Source organism: Protopterus annectens, chromosome 15.part0, assembly GCF_019279795.1.
Source record: "Protopterus annectens isolate FY-2018-M chromosome 15.part0, PAN1.0, whole genome shotgun sequence".
In the NCBI taxonomy this organism is placed as follows: domain Eukaryota; kingdom Metazoa; phylum Chordata; order Ceratodontiformes; family Protopteridae; genus Protopterus; species Protopterus annectens.
Window position 1 is genome coordinate 735,129,996 of NC_056749.1, and position 13,774 is coordinate 735,143,769.

General features: G+C 37.2%; 1 protein-coding gene across 2 annotated transcripts in view; it reads right to left on the reverse strand.

The window, feature by feature from the left end:
• AFF2 (AF4/FMR2 family member 2) overlaps nucleotides 1–13,774 on the reverse strand; it is a 3,001,139-nt gene that overhangs the window by 901,708 nt on the left and 2,085,657 nt on the right. For both annotated transcript variants that reach the window (XM_044057592.1, XM_044057591.1), the window contains exon 10: nucleotides 7,438–7,489. In XM_044057592.1, coding sequence (XP_043913527.1) covers nucleotides 7,438–7,489 — 52 coding nt within the window. The remainder of the gene's footprint in view (nucleotides 1–7,437; nucleotides 7,490–13,774) is intronic.

A 13,774-nucleotide genomic window follows, 5' to 3' on the forward strand; every position in this document is an offset into this window, starting at 1 on the left:
AAAATACAACTTTTGATACAGAAACAGACATTGACACTAGATAAGCATTATAACTGACTATAGAGACAGACAGAGACTACTTAGAAATTAATTAGTATAAGTTTAGCATGAGCTAGTATAGGCAGAACTCCTGCAGTATCAGGAATCCTTGGAAATAAGTTCACAATCCCTGAGAAATGTTCCCAATTACAATAAAATGTGCACAAATGTAGGAGAAGTTCTACAAAAACAGAAAAACTTTGCAAAACTGAAATATTTTGGCAAACTCAGAACAGCTTTTGCACAAGGGAGATCTATACCTGGCATACAGGGCATTGTCAGACCCCAGTCTAGTGAACCTGCTGCATATGAACAAAACTAACAGCACCACAATTACCCATCCTAAAGACTTAAATCTTGCCTGTGATATAAATAAGACCTACTGGAGTGACAGGTATGTATCCCAGAGACTACCCCATCTCTGGAACAGGCTTCCCATCCACGTGTTCTTCCCTACACCAATTCAAGTGTAAATTGGAGAGTTGGATGGGGAACAGGAAATTCATCCCTGGCTTGGCACTGATGTCTTTAATGGACACAGGCAACCTGTAAATGGTTCATCTCTCAAGCTCCTACTTGTAAATGTTTCATCTCCCAAGCCCCTGTTTATACTTATCAAGGGGTCTATATTAATTCATTGAAAGCTAATTCCATCAAATATCTGTTTATAGAACAAAATACATTGAATATTCACTTCAGCAAATGTTCACTTTAACAAATTGTTGAACCAGGTAAAGGAAGGAGCTGGCCATCATCAAAAATGTTCCCTTTTCCCCACTGTAGTGTGATCTTGGAGTTAGTATATATAGTTAGGGTGTGTGTGTGTGGGGGAGCAGCCCCCATCTGGGTGGGTTTGAAATACTGTATTGTGTGTGACATTTGGAATGCTGGCCAAGTTCTTACTTTCCCTGGGGAAATAATTTGTTGAAGTGAACATTCAATGTATTTTCTTTGATGAACAGTGATTCTATGTAATTAGCTTTCAATGAAGCAATATAGACCCATTATCAAGGGTACCAAAACTTGTCAGAGATTTGGGATGCACACTAGGCTTAAAAAGGCCCTTGTGGTCATTATAATAGTAAATACCCATGAACCTATTTATCAGAGCAGGTCAGGAAATATCAGAATACTGCTAAAATGACCTAAGAGCACTACAGTAAAAAAACAGATGATGATTTTTTAACAGTGTAGGCTGGAAAACAGTGATAATTCAACAAAATCAATAAAAGCATCACAAAAGTGTAAAATAGCACTGAGACAGGTAAAGAAGTGCAAAAAAATAAATAAATGAAACTTATAACAGCTTTGTAGGTCTACAGATAGCTAGGCACAAGGAAGCCCTGAATGAACAGCAGATTTTGTTTTTGCTCTGTCTTTTCAGCTAAGAAGAAAAACACTCATGTTCTAAGCAAGCAAGCATGTGAGCAAGTTAACAGGTGAGGTAAAGTAAGAGTGAAATCATATTGTTTTAAGTGACATCATCATTATGTCACATGCTGCATTTTCATTTGATTGTATTACGATCGTCCTGCATAGTAACACAACACCAGTCTATAAGTGTCAAGAGTCATCAGTTCATCTGAAAAATGTGATTTAATTGCTTTCTCTTTGAACATGATTAAATGATTGTTTTAGAACATGCACCTATAATGTAGCTGTGAGTTCAGTCCTTTCATTAACTATTCAATGGCTTCCCAAATGGTGCATTTTCATGAGCTTACAGTGGTTTAGTGATGGAACTAAAATATTTTATAAATCTCAAACTGTAGTCAGCAATCTAATAATGATGAAAAATGTGAGACATTAACTTTAACATTGAATGGTGGTATTCCCTTGCCAAAAATATGAAACAATAAAATTCTAGTACGCTTTTATCAAATTTATATTTTTTCTTTTCAGAATCAGCCTATGTTGTCTTAGTCTTGTTAATTCCTTTCTTGATGTTGCATTCTGCTACTTGTTCATCTTGTCACAGAATATTATAGTATCACTGTAGTTCCTTACTTTCATAATACCATGTATCTCTTGCCATATCACATGCTGGAATAATTCTGAAAAAGAAGTCACACCAAATATCAGTCCTTATCTCATCAACCCTAACTGTGTGCAGAAGACTGCTATGACTCCTGATCTCTACAATACCAAAGATACGGGGTTAACTTCATCCTCTGCTGCCACACGTGGCTCAGTCAGCAAACCCCTCTCGCAGCTTAAAACACTGGCTGAATATTCCATGTTGCTTCATTTTTCCAAACTGCTGCAGACAAACCAAACCTCTATCAAAAAGTCTAAACTGCTTATCACGTCTAAACTGCTTATCAGTCAGGCACAGGAAGCTCTATCCCTTGTTCTTTAAAAATGCAGGGTATGTAAAGTACCTTATGCACATTTTAACTTGCCCCTCACATCTAAATAGTACTACCTGCCTTCAAACACTACCTCACTTTTCCATTCCCAAAACTTCCCTCTCTGTTAATCCATTGGACTTTAGGTCTAGTTCCAATTTGTATTATGTTGCAGAAATCTTTGAAAACTGTTGTACAGATATTTGAGCACATAAATAAATATGCCGTTTTCCAATGATCAACGTGGCAGCAATCCATTTAGCAAACAGCCTTACTGACTGCTACAGATACCATTTTCAACAATATCACTGAAGGCATCATTACTGCAGGTTTCTTTGTGGACATAACCAGAGCATTTGAGACCAATATCTATTATAAACTACTTTGCACATTGATAAAATCTAATACTGGAAATAATACAACCAGTGGCTTCAGGACTACTTTAAAGACAGAACCTTTCTAATTATTACTAACAACGCTTTCCCACAAAATGTGAAACTCAGTACTGTAGTCCAACCCCCAAGCTCTGTTTTAGATCCCTTCTAACCTCTGTCTTTATTATATCTGACCTACACTTTCCTGGTACTATCTTGCAAGCAAATGATATTTTCCTGATTAAATCTAGTAAATAACATCCAATTTTGCAAGCAGACTAAAAAAAACTTTCAGCAATAATATCTACCAAGTTTTCTTCCAAAAACCTACTAATTAACCCCCGAAAACTAATGTGCTATTTTCTACAACACAGAAATTATCAAACTTACCATCCCTGCTCATGAAACACACTCAGAATAATATCATCCTTAATATCAGTGAATACAAGTACCTGGGTCTCACTCTGAATCCTTACATACCGATCACCACTCCAAACTGAGAATGTAACTAACAAAGCTATATATATATATATATATATATATATATATATATATATATATATATATATATATATCAACTAAAATTATGTTACAGGATTTCTCATACATAAGTACAGCAAAAAGTATAGTCTCAAAACTAGAATATGGCCCAGCCACTGTTAGCAGTTTACTGTCTCAAAACTAGAATATGGCCCAGCCACTGTTAGCAGTTTACTGTCTCAAAATTAGAATATGGCCCAGCCACTGTTAGCAGTTTACTGTCTCAAAACTAGAATATGGCCAGCCACTGTTAGCAGTTTACTGTCTCAAAACTAGAATATGGCCCAGCCACTGTTAGCAGTTTACTGTCTCAAAACTAGAATATGGCCAGCCACTGTTAGCAGTTTACTGTCTCAAAAGTAGAATATGGCCAGCCACTGTTAGCAGTTTATTCTTCATATAATACTCAAAGGGGTACAGGTCATTGTAAATAAAATATGCAGATATGTGTTACTGGGCAATGCTTGCATACACCATTGTGATCCTAAAGAGCTTCAAATGGCTTCAGGTTCCAAGCAGGGATACTCTCCTTTTAGGAATTTTAATATTCAAAATAGTAAAGCTAAGTTATTGTCAACTTCTGAGAGTTAAACTTTATCTTAACAAATAAGCCTATGCTCTCAAGAGATAGACAAGTTCATAACCTCATGCTAGCTTTGTCTGGTTTAAAATGACTGCGGGAGAAAAAGCATTTTGCATGACAGGGCCTGCATTACAGAATGACATCCCAAACAGAAAAAGAAAGCAGGAAATCTTGAAAACCCTTAAAAAAACAGTGATAGAATGCATGCACAAGAAGCCATTTTAAACATGCTTTTATGATAATGGCTGAGTGAGTAGGCAAACCTCACAAGCCAGCATAAGCCCATATACATTAGGACACTTAATTTTGATACCTGCATTCAAACTTAAATGTGGACATTTATTGTACAAATTGTAGATATTTCATTTTGCACTATTATGCCTTCTGTATGGAGTCTGCATGTCCTCCCCGTGGTTGGGTAGTGTTCGAAAGACATGCATGCGTAAATGGGCGTGCCTTCGTTGAAGGTTGAGCGTCGAGCTGGCACCTCAGCATTTTTTAAAAATCTACTGCCAATCATTAGCGGACCAGAGTTCTGCTGTGGCGACTCCTTACCGGGAAAAGCCGAAAGACAAACAAACTGGCTTTAACATGCTAGACCTATGTAAAGTCTATCTTATGTTACATTACTTTTCTGTTCTTTGCATGCTATGTCTTCTGCCTATATTTACTTTCTTTATATTTTGTATTATTGCTTTTGACTTTCTTTGCTTGTTCTTTGAGTTCTGGTCATAGCTGGAAAGGATAAACAGACCAGCCCACCTACTATGTAAACAAATATTAAATACATACATCATGCATAAATATATAAATATGTACATACAATGGTAACCATTTGAAATGTAGGGACCCACTAGAATAAGTCCCGAAATATGGACATTGAGTGGCTGAAAGATCAGACATATATATTAAATCTGAAATGCCATTTCTAGGAATATTCCCTTTTATCTAAGACATGGCAATCTAGGAGTTGCTATATATAAGTTTGGGGGTATGGGAGTGCAGGGGAGACTTGGCTCCCCTGCTAAAAGAAGTTTATTTTTTGCATGCCCTTACAAAACAGTTTTGTTTTGAATACTTTGGTGATTTATTTCTTGTTGTTGATGTAGTCCTTTGACTGAGTACTTTCTCCCACAGTACCTACCTACTGGTGTATTTCTTACATGTTGCATTCACACATTACGGTGCACTAATTTTTACCCCATTGACTTGGATAGATTATTCTTCTTTTATATTCTCATTTTATCATAGCTAATGACTTTTCTTTTCCATCACTAAATTTGCCATCTGTGCCTGACATAATCTCATAGTATATATCTCATATATAGTCCTATCCATTTGTCCATTTAATTGTGGATCATGCTTAATGAGTTTTATATCTCTAATTTTCTACTCATGCACAAGCTTTCTGAATTCCTAGATTTTGTATTGCAAGCCATTCTCAGGTTTGACAGCAGGTTTTCCTTGTCTTGAGAACAGAATTTCATGCACTAATGACTTTTTTGTTTATCAGTTTTGTTACTTCAGAGAACTTTGAATCATAATGCGCACACACACACACACACACACACACACACACACACACACACACACACACACACATCTATGGATCTACTTTCAATTGACAAATGCACGATCCACAGAATGGAACCACCATGTACTCACTGCACTGAAAGGTTACTTTCACGGAAACTGAAAATGCTGAAAGCTGAATTAGTGAAATGCACTTGAACGTTGAACACAGGGCATACCGCTTTAAACGTACTGGCCCATTGCTATTTTCATTATGGTGCACTGATTTTTACCCAATTGGCTTAGATAGATTCTTCTTCTTTTATATTCTTTGGTTTTCTTGGCTTGCATTTTTGACATATGTAGTGACCCTACATAGTCTAGAACTTCTGTTATGCAATATCTGAGTCTAACAAAATATTGCTCCTTACTTTTCCAGGCTTACATGTCCATACAGTTCACAAACACATAGCAACACTTATACCAGTTTTCTTTTATTTACGATCTGGTACCTCGGCCTTTCGCCTTCAAAGGATCATAAACATTGTGTGCTAACAACAGTATATATATATATACACACACATAAAGTGATACTAATTAGCACAAGCTTCTCATATTGGTTAATTAATTAATTAATTGGTCAGTCAAATATTGAGATGATCACAATGTTTTAAGGTGCCTTAAGCAATATATCCAAAGTGCACATAGTATATAATGTGATACCAAAAAATTAATAAATAACGTCATCTCTAATCTAAGAAATAGTTTTATTATAATAATAATAATAATAATAATAATAATACATGTCCATACAATTTGTTTTTTTTTTCTTTATTTCTTTGTTTTTAAACTCCACAGTTCCTTACTATGGCTCTAAATCTGGTGTTGCTCTTGTATGTGGTCTCATTCTCCTCTTGGACAGCAAGTTTACAATTTTAATTCCTAAAATTCTCATTTTATCATAGCTAATGACTTTTCTTTTCCATCACTAAATTTGCCATCTGTGTCTGCCATAATCTCATATAGTAATAAATGCCATCTCTTGCATGTGTAACAACAATACAAAAATGGGTTCATTCTTCCGTCAGTGATTATGTTAAGGGCAGTAGCATAACTGAAGAGATTGGTTACCCATCACTTCCACTGTCAGCCTGTGTTATGGGTATCAAAGCCCCTATCAAGTTCTGGTACACTAAGTATAAAGCATTTTATGTACCTTTATACATTTCTGATGTTGCCTAGTTTTATTTTTTTTCATTGTGTTCAGTCAAGGTTAAATATGAGTGTTTAAATGTTAAACACTTAAAAAACTGATCTATGTACAATGAATAAACAAATTATATGGACAACTGAAGCATTGTTAAATACATAAAGCCTGGTGACATAAGTAAATAATGATACATGTGTATTATTTCAATGCCATGATTCAATAAGTCTAAAAAATTTAAGATCATTTAGGCATCAAATCAAAATCTTCCAGTGAGGAAGATCAGCTTCATTAAATGAAGTTAATAACTCATAAAAAACGAAACCTGAAACAGAAAAGCAGTTTCAGATTTATTGCAACAGAATGCTAGCTGAGTGACTGGCCAGGCTGTGTAAAAAATCCAGATGGTCAAAAAGGCAAATAAATGTATTTCATAAACGATAATTCAGAAGGTAAAACCACCATGACTAATGATCATGCATATTCATATCAACATCCTGAAGTGAGCTACTTCCTGGATTCTAGCCTAATCTATCAAAAGTTCACACTTGATATATCTAACCAGATCAGAGTATGACAGATCAATCCTTTGGCTAGAATCAGATTTGTAACTTATAAATCAACTGTGACAACATCTTTTCAGTGCTATTAGTACACCATTTTGCTTAACATCACAATACAAATCGGTGTTTTGAAAATCTATTACATGCTATTTCAGATCAAAAGCTTGCAGTTATGAATTCACAAATAATGCTGGTGAATCATCTCATCTGCATTTTTTCTTTATGGATACTAAACTTACTAAGTTATTTCACAATAAGAGCATTTATTTACCTCTTCTCTTTCATCTTCATCGCTGCTGAGTTTTAGATCATCTTCAAGCATTCTGCAAAAGAAACAGGCATATCTGTTTTATAGCTCTTGAAGGCTGAATAAACATTTCCTAATCAGATTGCTGAAATCAGATACAACAAATAATGCCTTCAGAAATACTATATAATATTAAAAGGAACAGCATATTTAGTAGGTATCATCTGTTTACCCAAGTCCTGTTTTTTGAATGCCAGCTTGTTAGGGTCCAGTGGTCAAAGGTGCATTATCATCAGATATATACATGTATATACCAGTTAAACACACACACATGCATATATATAGATGTGTGTGTATATATATATATATATATATATATATATATATATATATATATATATATATATACATACATTGAGTATGTGCATGCATGTAGATCTATGTATCAATGGCTTACTGCTATATAAGACAAATGCCAGGTTTGTGCATGCATGTGAGTGCTTATGAGGTAGGTTTTGTGCTATTAAGATTTGTAGCATGTAGCAGAAAAATCAGTGGTGTATGTGGATTTTTTTAGTGTAAGTGGTCAAAAGTTAGTAGTTTGTATATATGGGGGTTGCCATGTGTGTATAGTGGGTGTTGGTTTTATGTGATGCAGTGAGTGATTGAAAACTGTGTGTGTATAGTGGGTGTTGGTTTTATGTGATGCAGTGAGTGACTGAAAACTATGTGTGTATGTGTGTGAGAGAGAGAGAGATACAGTGTGCAGGAAGAGGTTGCGATGTGTGTGTAGAAAGGCTTTGATGCAGTGAGTGGTTAGGGGGTTGCTGTGTTTGCAATCAAACCTGGCTGGTGTAGGCTTTGTGTTTAACAGTGTCTTATGTTTAGATAAGGATGCAGTGAATGTTTAAAAGACATGTTTGCGTACTGTATGGAAGCTGAATGTGGACTTTGTGAAGGGTGTGGGAGACAAATGTTTGTGCGACTGTTTCTCGCTATCCTGAGTGGCAGTTACTCTAAGATAAGTTCAATAGGTTTAATCTCGGAGTTTGTTATATAAATTTAGGGGGCTGCAGGAGGCCTGTCCTCATGTAAGAAGTGTCTGTCTATGTGTTTGTATATCACTGCATGGGTGTTGACTAGTAAGCCAGTTTAGTTTAGCATGTGTGTTTGTGCAAATGCAATAGGTAAGGATCTCAATATTTACTCTAGTGGAAGTGTTTATTTAGGTCATGATTTTTTCCAAATTTTTTATCAAATCCTTATTAGTCAGTATTGAAATACATTCTGTTATACTGAAATATTTTTACATGTATCATTACATTGAATAAGCAAGTTTCAAGGTAATTTCTATATTATTTTTAAATATGTGGAAAAATGTTTGCACATTTCTTTTAAATTAAACCACAAAATAATTTACAGATATGCAATACTATGCTCCAGTTTCAAAAACTTCATATTTCATGTCCTGGATACTTATCCTGACTGCCTTGAGAGAGGAGGTATGGAGTTAACTATTTAAACATACAGAACTTCAGTGACAGATTCCATTACCCCCCCCCCCCCCGGACTCAGTGAAACTACCTCCATCAAAAGCCAATCCACCTTAGACCTCTGAAATATCAGGACTAGTATTATCCATTGAACTGGGGGTAAGAAGGACCCTCCCATAAGAAGACATACATCAGGACACCTGCCTACAATCCAGCTACAAATTACATGAACACTCTGATCACAAAAAAAAAAAATCACAGGTTTCCAATGGATGAATTACCATCCTGAATTATCCAGGTTCTGGGCTGTGACTTAATCTGGGAAAACAAAAAAATGTAATGAGTTCCACCCAGGAAGGCTGAACACTTGCAGCACACTCAAGTACTCTGATATATTTCAGGGTTATTTTCAGTTCTATTTCACAATTGTCATAAATCCACCAGGTTTACTTAGTGACAGCATATCAGGATAGGCTAGTACTTGATATATAGTGCTAATTAGTGCTAATCTGCTATGTGAGGATTTTTTTTCATTATTTTTATATTCTGTTTGTCGTCATGGTATTCCTGTGTGTTTCTCATATAGCCCTTGAAAACTATACTCTCTCTAGCCAGTTGGATAGCCACAATACTGGTGTATTGACATTCTGAAATGTGTTTTTATTCACGGTTTTGTTCATGTGCCACGCGTTATGTGTCTGAAGGTTTTCTAGTATGTATTTCTAATATTAACAATGGAATGTTTGTACCATGTAATCTGCTAAGTGCACATGTGGAACACAGGCAAATATTTACCATTCCCATTCTGTGGTTTGTAAGTGCACATGTGGAACACAGGCAAATATTTACCATTCCCATTCTGTGGTTTGTAAGTGCACATGTGGAACACAGGCAAATATTTACCATTCCCATACTGTGGTTTGTAAGTGCACATGTGGAACACAGGCAAATACTTACCATTCCCATTCTGTGGTTTGTAAGTGCACATGTGGAACACAGGCAAATATTTACCATTCCCATTCTGTGGTTTGTAAGTGCACATGTGGAACACAGGCAAATATTTACCATTCCCATTCTGTGGTTTGTAAGTGCACATGTGGAACACAGGCAAATATTTACCATTCCCATTCTGTGGTTTGCTTGTTTCTGTTCATAGGTTCATAGAATGATACTAGGCTATTGGCCCAGAGGCCCTTATAAGCCTAGCCAAGAATTTCACCCATTTTCCCTCAAAGTCACCACCTGTTTCCCCTGTCCAGCAGGGACAGAAATGGGATCCCAGGGGTGTATTTTCTGTTTCCCATCCAGTCATCCAGGTTCCTCTTAAAGAGGGCTAGAGAGGTACTTTGCTTGACATGGAGAGGGAGTCTATTCCACAGATGGGGGGAGTCTTTGGGACACAAATCTATCCTGCCAACAAGTTCTATTAATGTCACAGACCAGGTTAGTGCCTTGCATATGGGTTGCACGAGTGAAGTTTGTCTTACTGATATGCAGCAACTCCATCAAGGCTGGGTCTGAAATGGCCTTGTATGCCAGACACAGGTCACCTCTGAGCAGTCTGTATGAGACTGAGTAGTGGCACAGGGCTTTTAGCCTATCTGTAGATGATAGGTGTTTGAGACCCTGGATTTTCCTTGTCATGAACCTATGTGGTCTCTTCCACTGCTGCATGTGCTTGGCAAGGTACATGCCAAAGGGGGCATTGTACTCAATAATGGGTCTGATAAGGGAGGAGCACAGGGATGGTATGACCTCCTTGCTCCTGGATGAAATACTTTATTTATGAGGTGGGCCACATAGAAAGCCTTCTGTACAATAGAGGCAATATGGTATTCAAAACTCAGGTTGCTATCAACCTGGGTGCCCAAGTCCCTCAAGATTGATTGCATCCTTAGTACATTGTTATTAATGTGATAATTAGTGGGGATGACACATTCCTCAAAGGGGATAATGATGAATTTCTTGGCATTTGAGGCCATGCTTCTAGCACCAGTCATTAGTTTGGGTAAGGCCTTCTTGAAGGATGTTCACATCACTAGAAGAACTTAAGACAGCACCCAACTTGCAGTCATCTGCAAACTTGGTCAGCCACAGACCACTGGTTTTGGCTTACACCTCAGAAAAGTATATCCCAAACAGTAGAGGCTCCAAGACCGATCTTTGAAGTACATCACTTGCTACAGGTGTACTACTAGAGGTGGGTTCCTCTACTTTGACTGATTGGGTTCTATCAGTGAGCCAGTTAGCTACCCATCTGGTAACATATGGGTTGATGCCTAGCTGGGAGAGTTTATCTATTATGCCTAAGTGGGGAATAGTGTCAAAGGCTTTGGCCAGGTCAAGGTAGGCAGTGTGCACCATCTTGCCCTTGTCCATGGCTTTGGTGAATGTTTTGAAGAAGTCGACCAAGTTTAAAAGGCATGATCTCCCTTTGACAAAATCAAACTGTGTGGGGTCAAGCATATGGAGGTTGCCAATATCCTTGTTTATAAGGTCCATGATAATGCATTCCATGGCCTTGCAGATCAGGCTAGTTAGGCTGATGGGCCTATAACTGTCTGGGTCGGTGGACGCTCCACCTTTGTGTAGAGGGATGACAGTGGCTGTCCTCCATTCAGCTGGGATGAAGCTGGTGCTCAGGCTTTGGCTGAATAGGGTGTCTACTGGAGCTGAGAGCTCATGCCTGAGTTCATGTAGGATACAGCCAGGGATGTTATCGGGTCCCATGGGGCCTGCATTTTTGCCTTTGAAAGGGCATTAAGGACCTGTTCCCTGGTGATGAGGGGAGGGGGCAGGGGATGGGGATGTCCTGGTTTACTGATGGGGGACAGGGTGGTGAAGTATTCACTGAACCTGTCTGCCAGCAGGTTGGCTATATCTATGGCATTTATGTATGTGGTGTTATTGACCACCAGTTCAGAGCAGATTGGGTTCTCCCTCAATACTATTACAACTCCATCTAGTACTGGTACTGTCACCTCCACTACAGGATTGATTCTCCCTGTGAATCCTCAGTACCTACTTCACACTGAACCTTCAAGATGAGCTAATGTTTTTCAGACTTTGTTACTTAACAGATTTCTCCCTTGCAGTCTATGTAATGAGATTCTCTTTTACCATTTTCTACTATACATCCATTGATATCCCACAAAAAGTTCATGTTTCAGGACAAATGATTCTACTTTTAAAATTGTAGCAACCTGCTTGCTTTTAGACAACTTATACCACATGCGAAGGAAAGTGCTCAAGCACTTCAGTCCTGCACTACAGTCCACAAAAGCAGTATTGCAGTTCAGTTCTCTACTGATATTTACAAATGTTGGCACAGATATGAATACAGGTATTGTGCTACAAATCGATCAGCATCTCCTGATCACATACCTGTAATGCCTTGAGTCTGCTTTGCCCCACCCTAGCTACACTTCTGGTCCTGGATTCTACATCATAACATAGTATGACTACTATGACTGTTTAAAAAAACTCCAGGATGCATTTACCACATGACTATTACAGTACACAGACACACACATGCACACAATATATATATATATATATATATATATATATATATATATATATATATTGTGCACAAGACGTGTATGTGGGTGCAAGTGTGTGTAAGTATGTAGGTGTTTACAGTTCTTTTGTTACACTACTCACAATATCAACTGGTAGGAGAGGTATCACTTCTCGTTAAATGCAGTTTCTCAGTAAATGCTGTAGTCATTTAACACACCACTGACTACAGCACGGAAGCAGGCATTTCTGGTAGGTCATGGTTGTGTGACCACAGAACTTGTACATATATAAATACAGAAGTTTGGAAGGTAGAGCTCCTCACATAAAAAGGTTAGTTCTGTATGATCAATTGTTTGGAATATATTAAGCAAAACAAGGTGACTTAAAATCATGAAAGATGCATGTACTTTTCATTTCTACCCATATAATACATTTGTAAAAAGGATTCTCTTATTTGCTGAAGGTATGCCTTGAAGTGATGGATGTAGGTTGTGAAGATTGGAGGAAGATGGGTGAAGACTGCCAGCCTAGTCAAATAGAATTTCATACATAATTCTATCAGTTGTATAAATAAATGTAAAATACAAGCTTGTGTTTTTAAATGAAAGAAAACAATGTCAAATGTGAACTTCAAGATTGGTGCAACATTGCCATCTGCTGTAAGGAAAACCAAGCCAAGCATTTCAAATGAGTCTTCTGAAGCTGAAAAGATCTTATGAATCTCTTTGATGTTTCCAAGTTGGCTCCAGTGAGTCTGGATGAAGGTTTCAGGCCCATTGTTTTAAGGTTTAAGTTAAGGGCCAGAATTTACATGTGGAATGTGCTTTATTGCTCTGGTTTCTGCTAGAGTGTATATGTGAAATGCCATTTATTGTTGTAGTATCCTGAGCAGGTGTTAGCTTGACAAATAATGCAGTTTGTGGCCTGTGAACTCCAGACTAAGTGTCAAAATGATGCAATGTGGGAGGGCCTTAGAGAGCTGTTGGTTAGTGTTTAAAAACTATTGTTGAGTGAGAGATGAAGAAGTATTTTGATCTTGGACATCTAACCCAGAACTGCTTATGCTTTATGTATGTAAGTAGGATTATAACACTGTTTTCTCTTAAGATTAGCTAAAGATTAGAAAGTTAGATTGTGTTTTTCTTTGACATCAGACCTGTCCTACTGTATTGTTTTAAGTTTCTGTGTGATCTCTGAACTCTTAGATAGCTCTGTGGTGTAGTAGTATTGTCTTGTGTTTTAATTATTTATTATTAAATATTTAAAAAAACTTTACTTGTGGCTGGTTTATGTAGAGATAATTTAACCTCTAAAGTACATTGCATATTTACAGATTTTACTGTCTA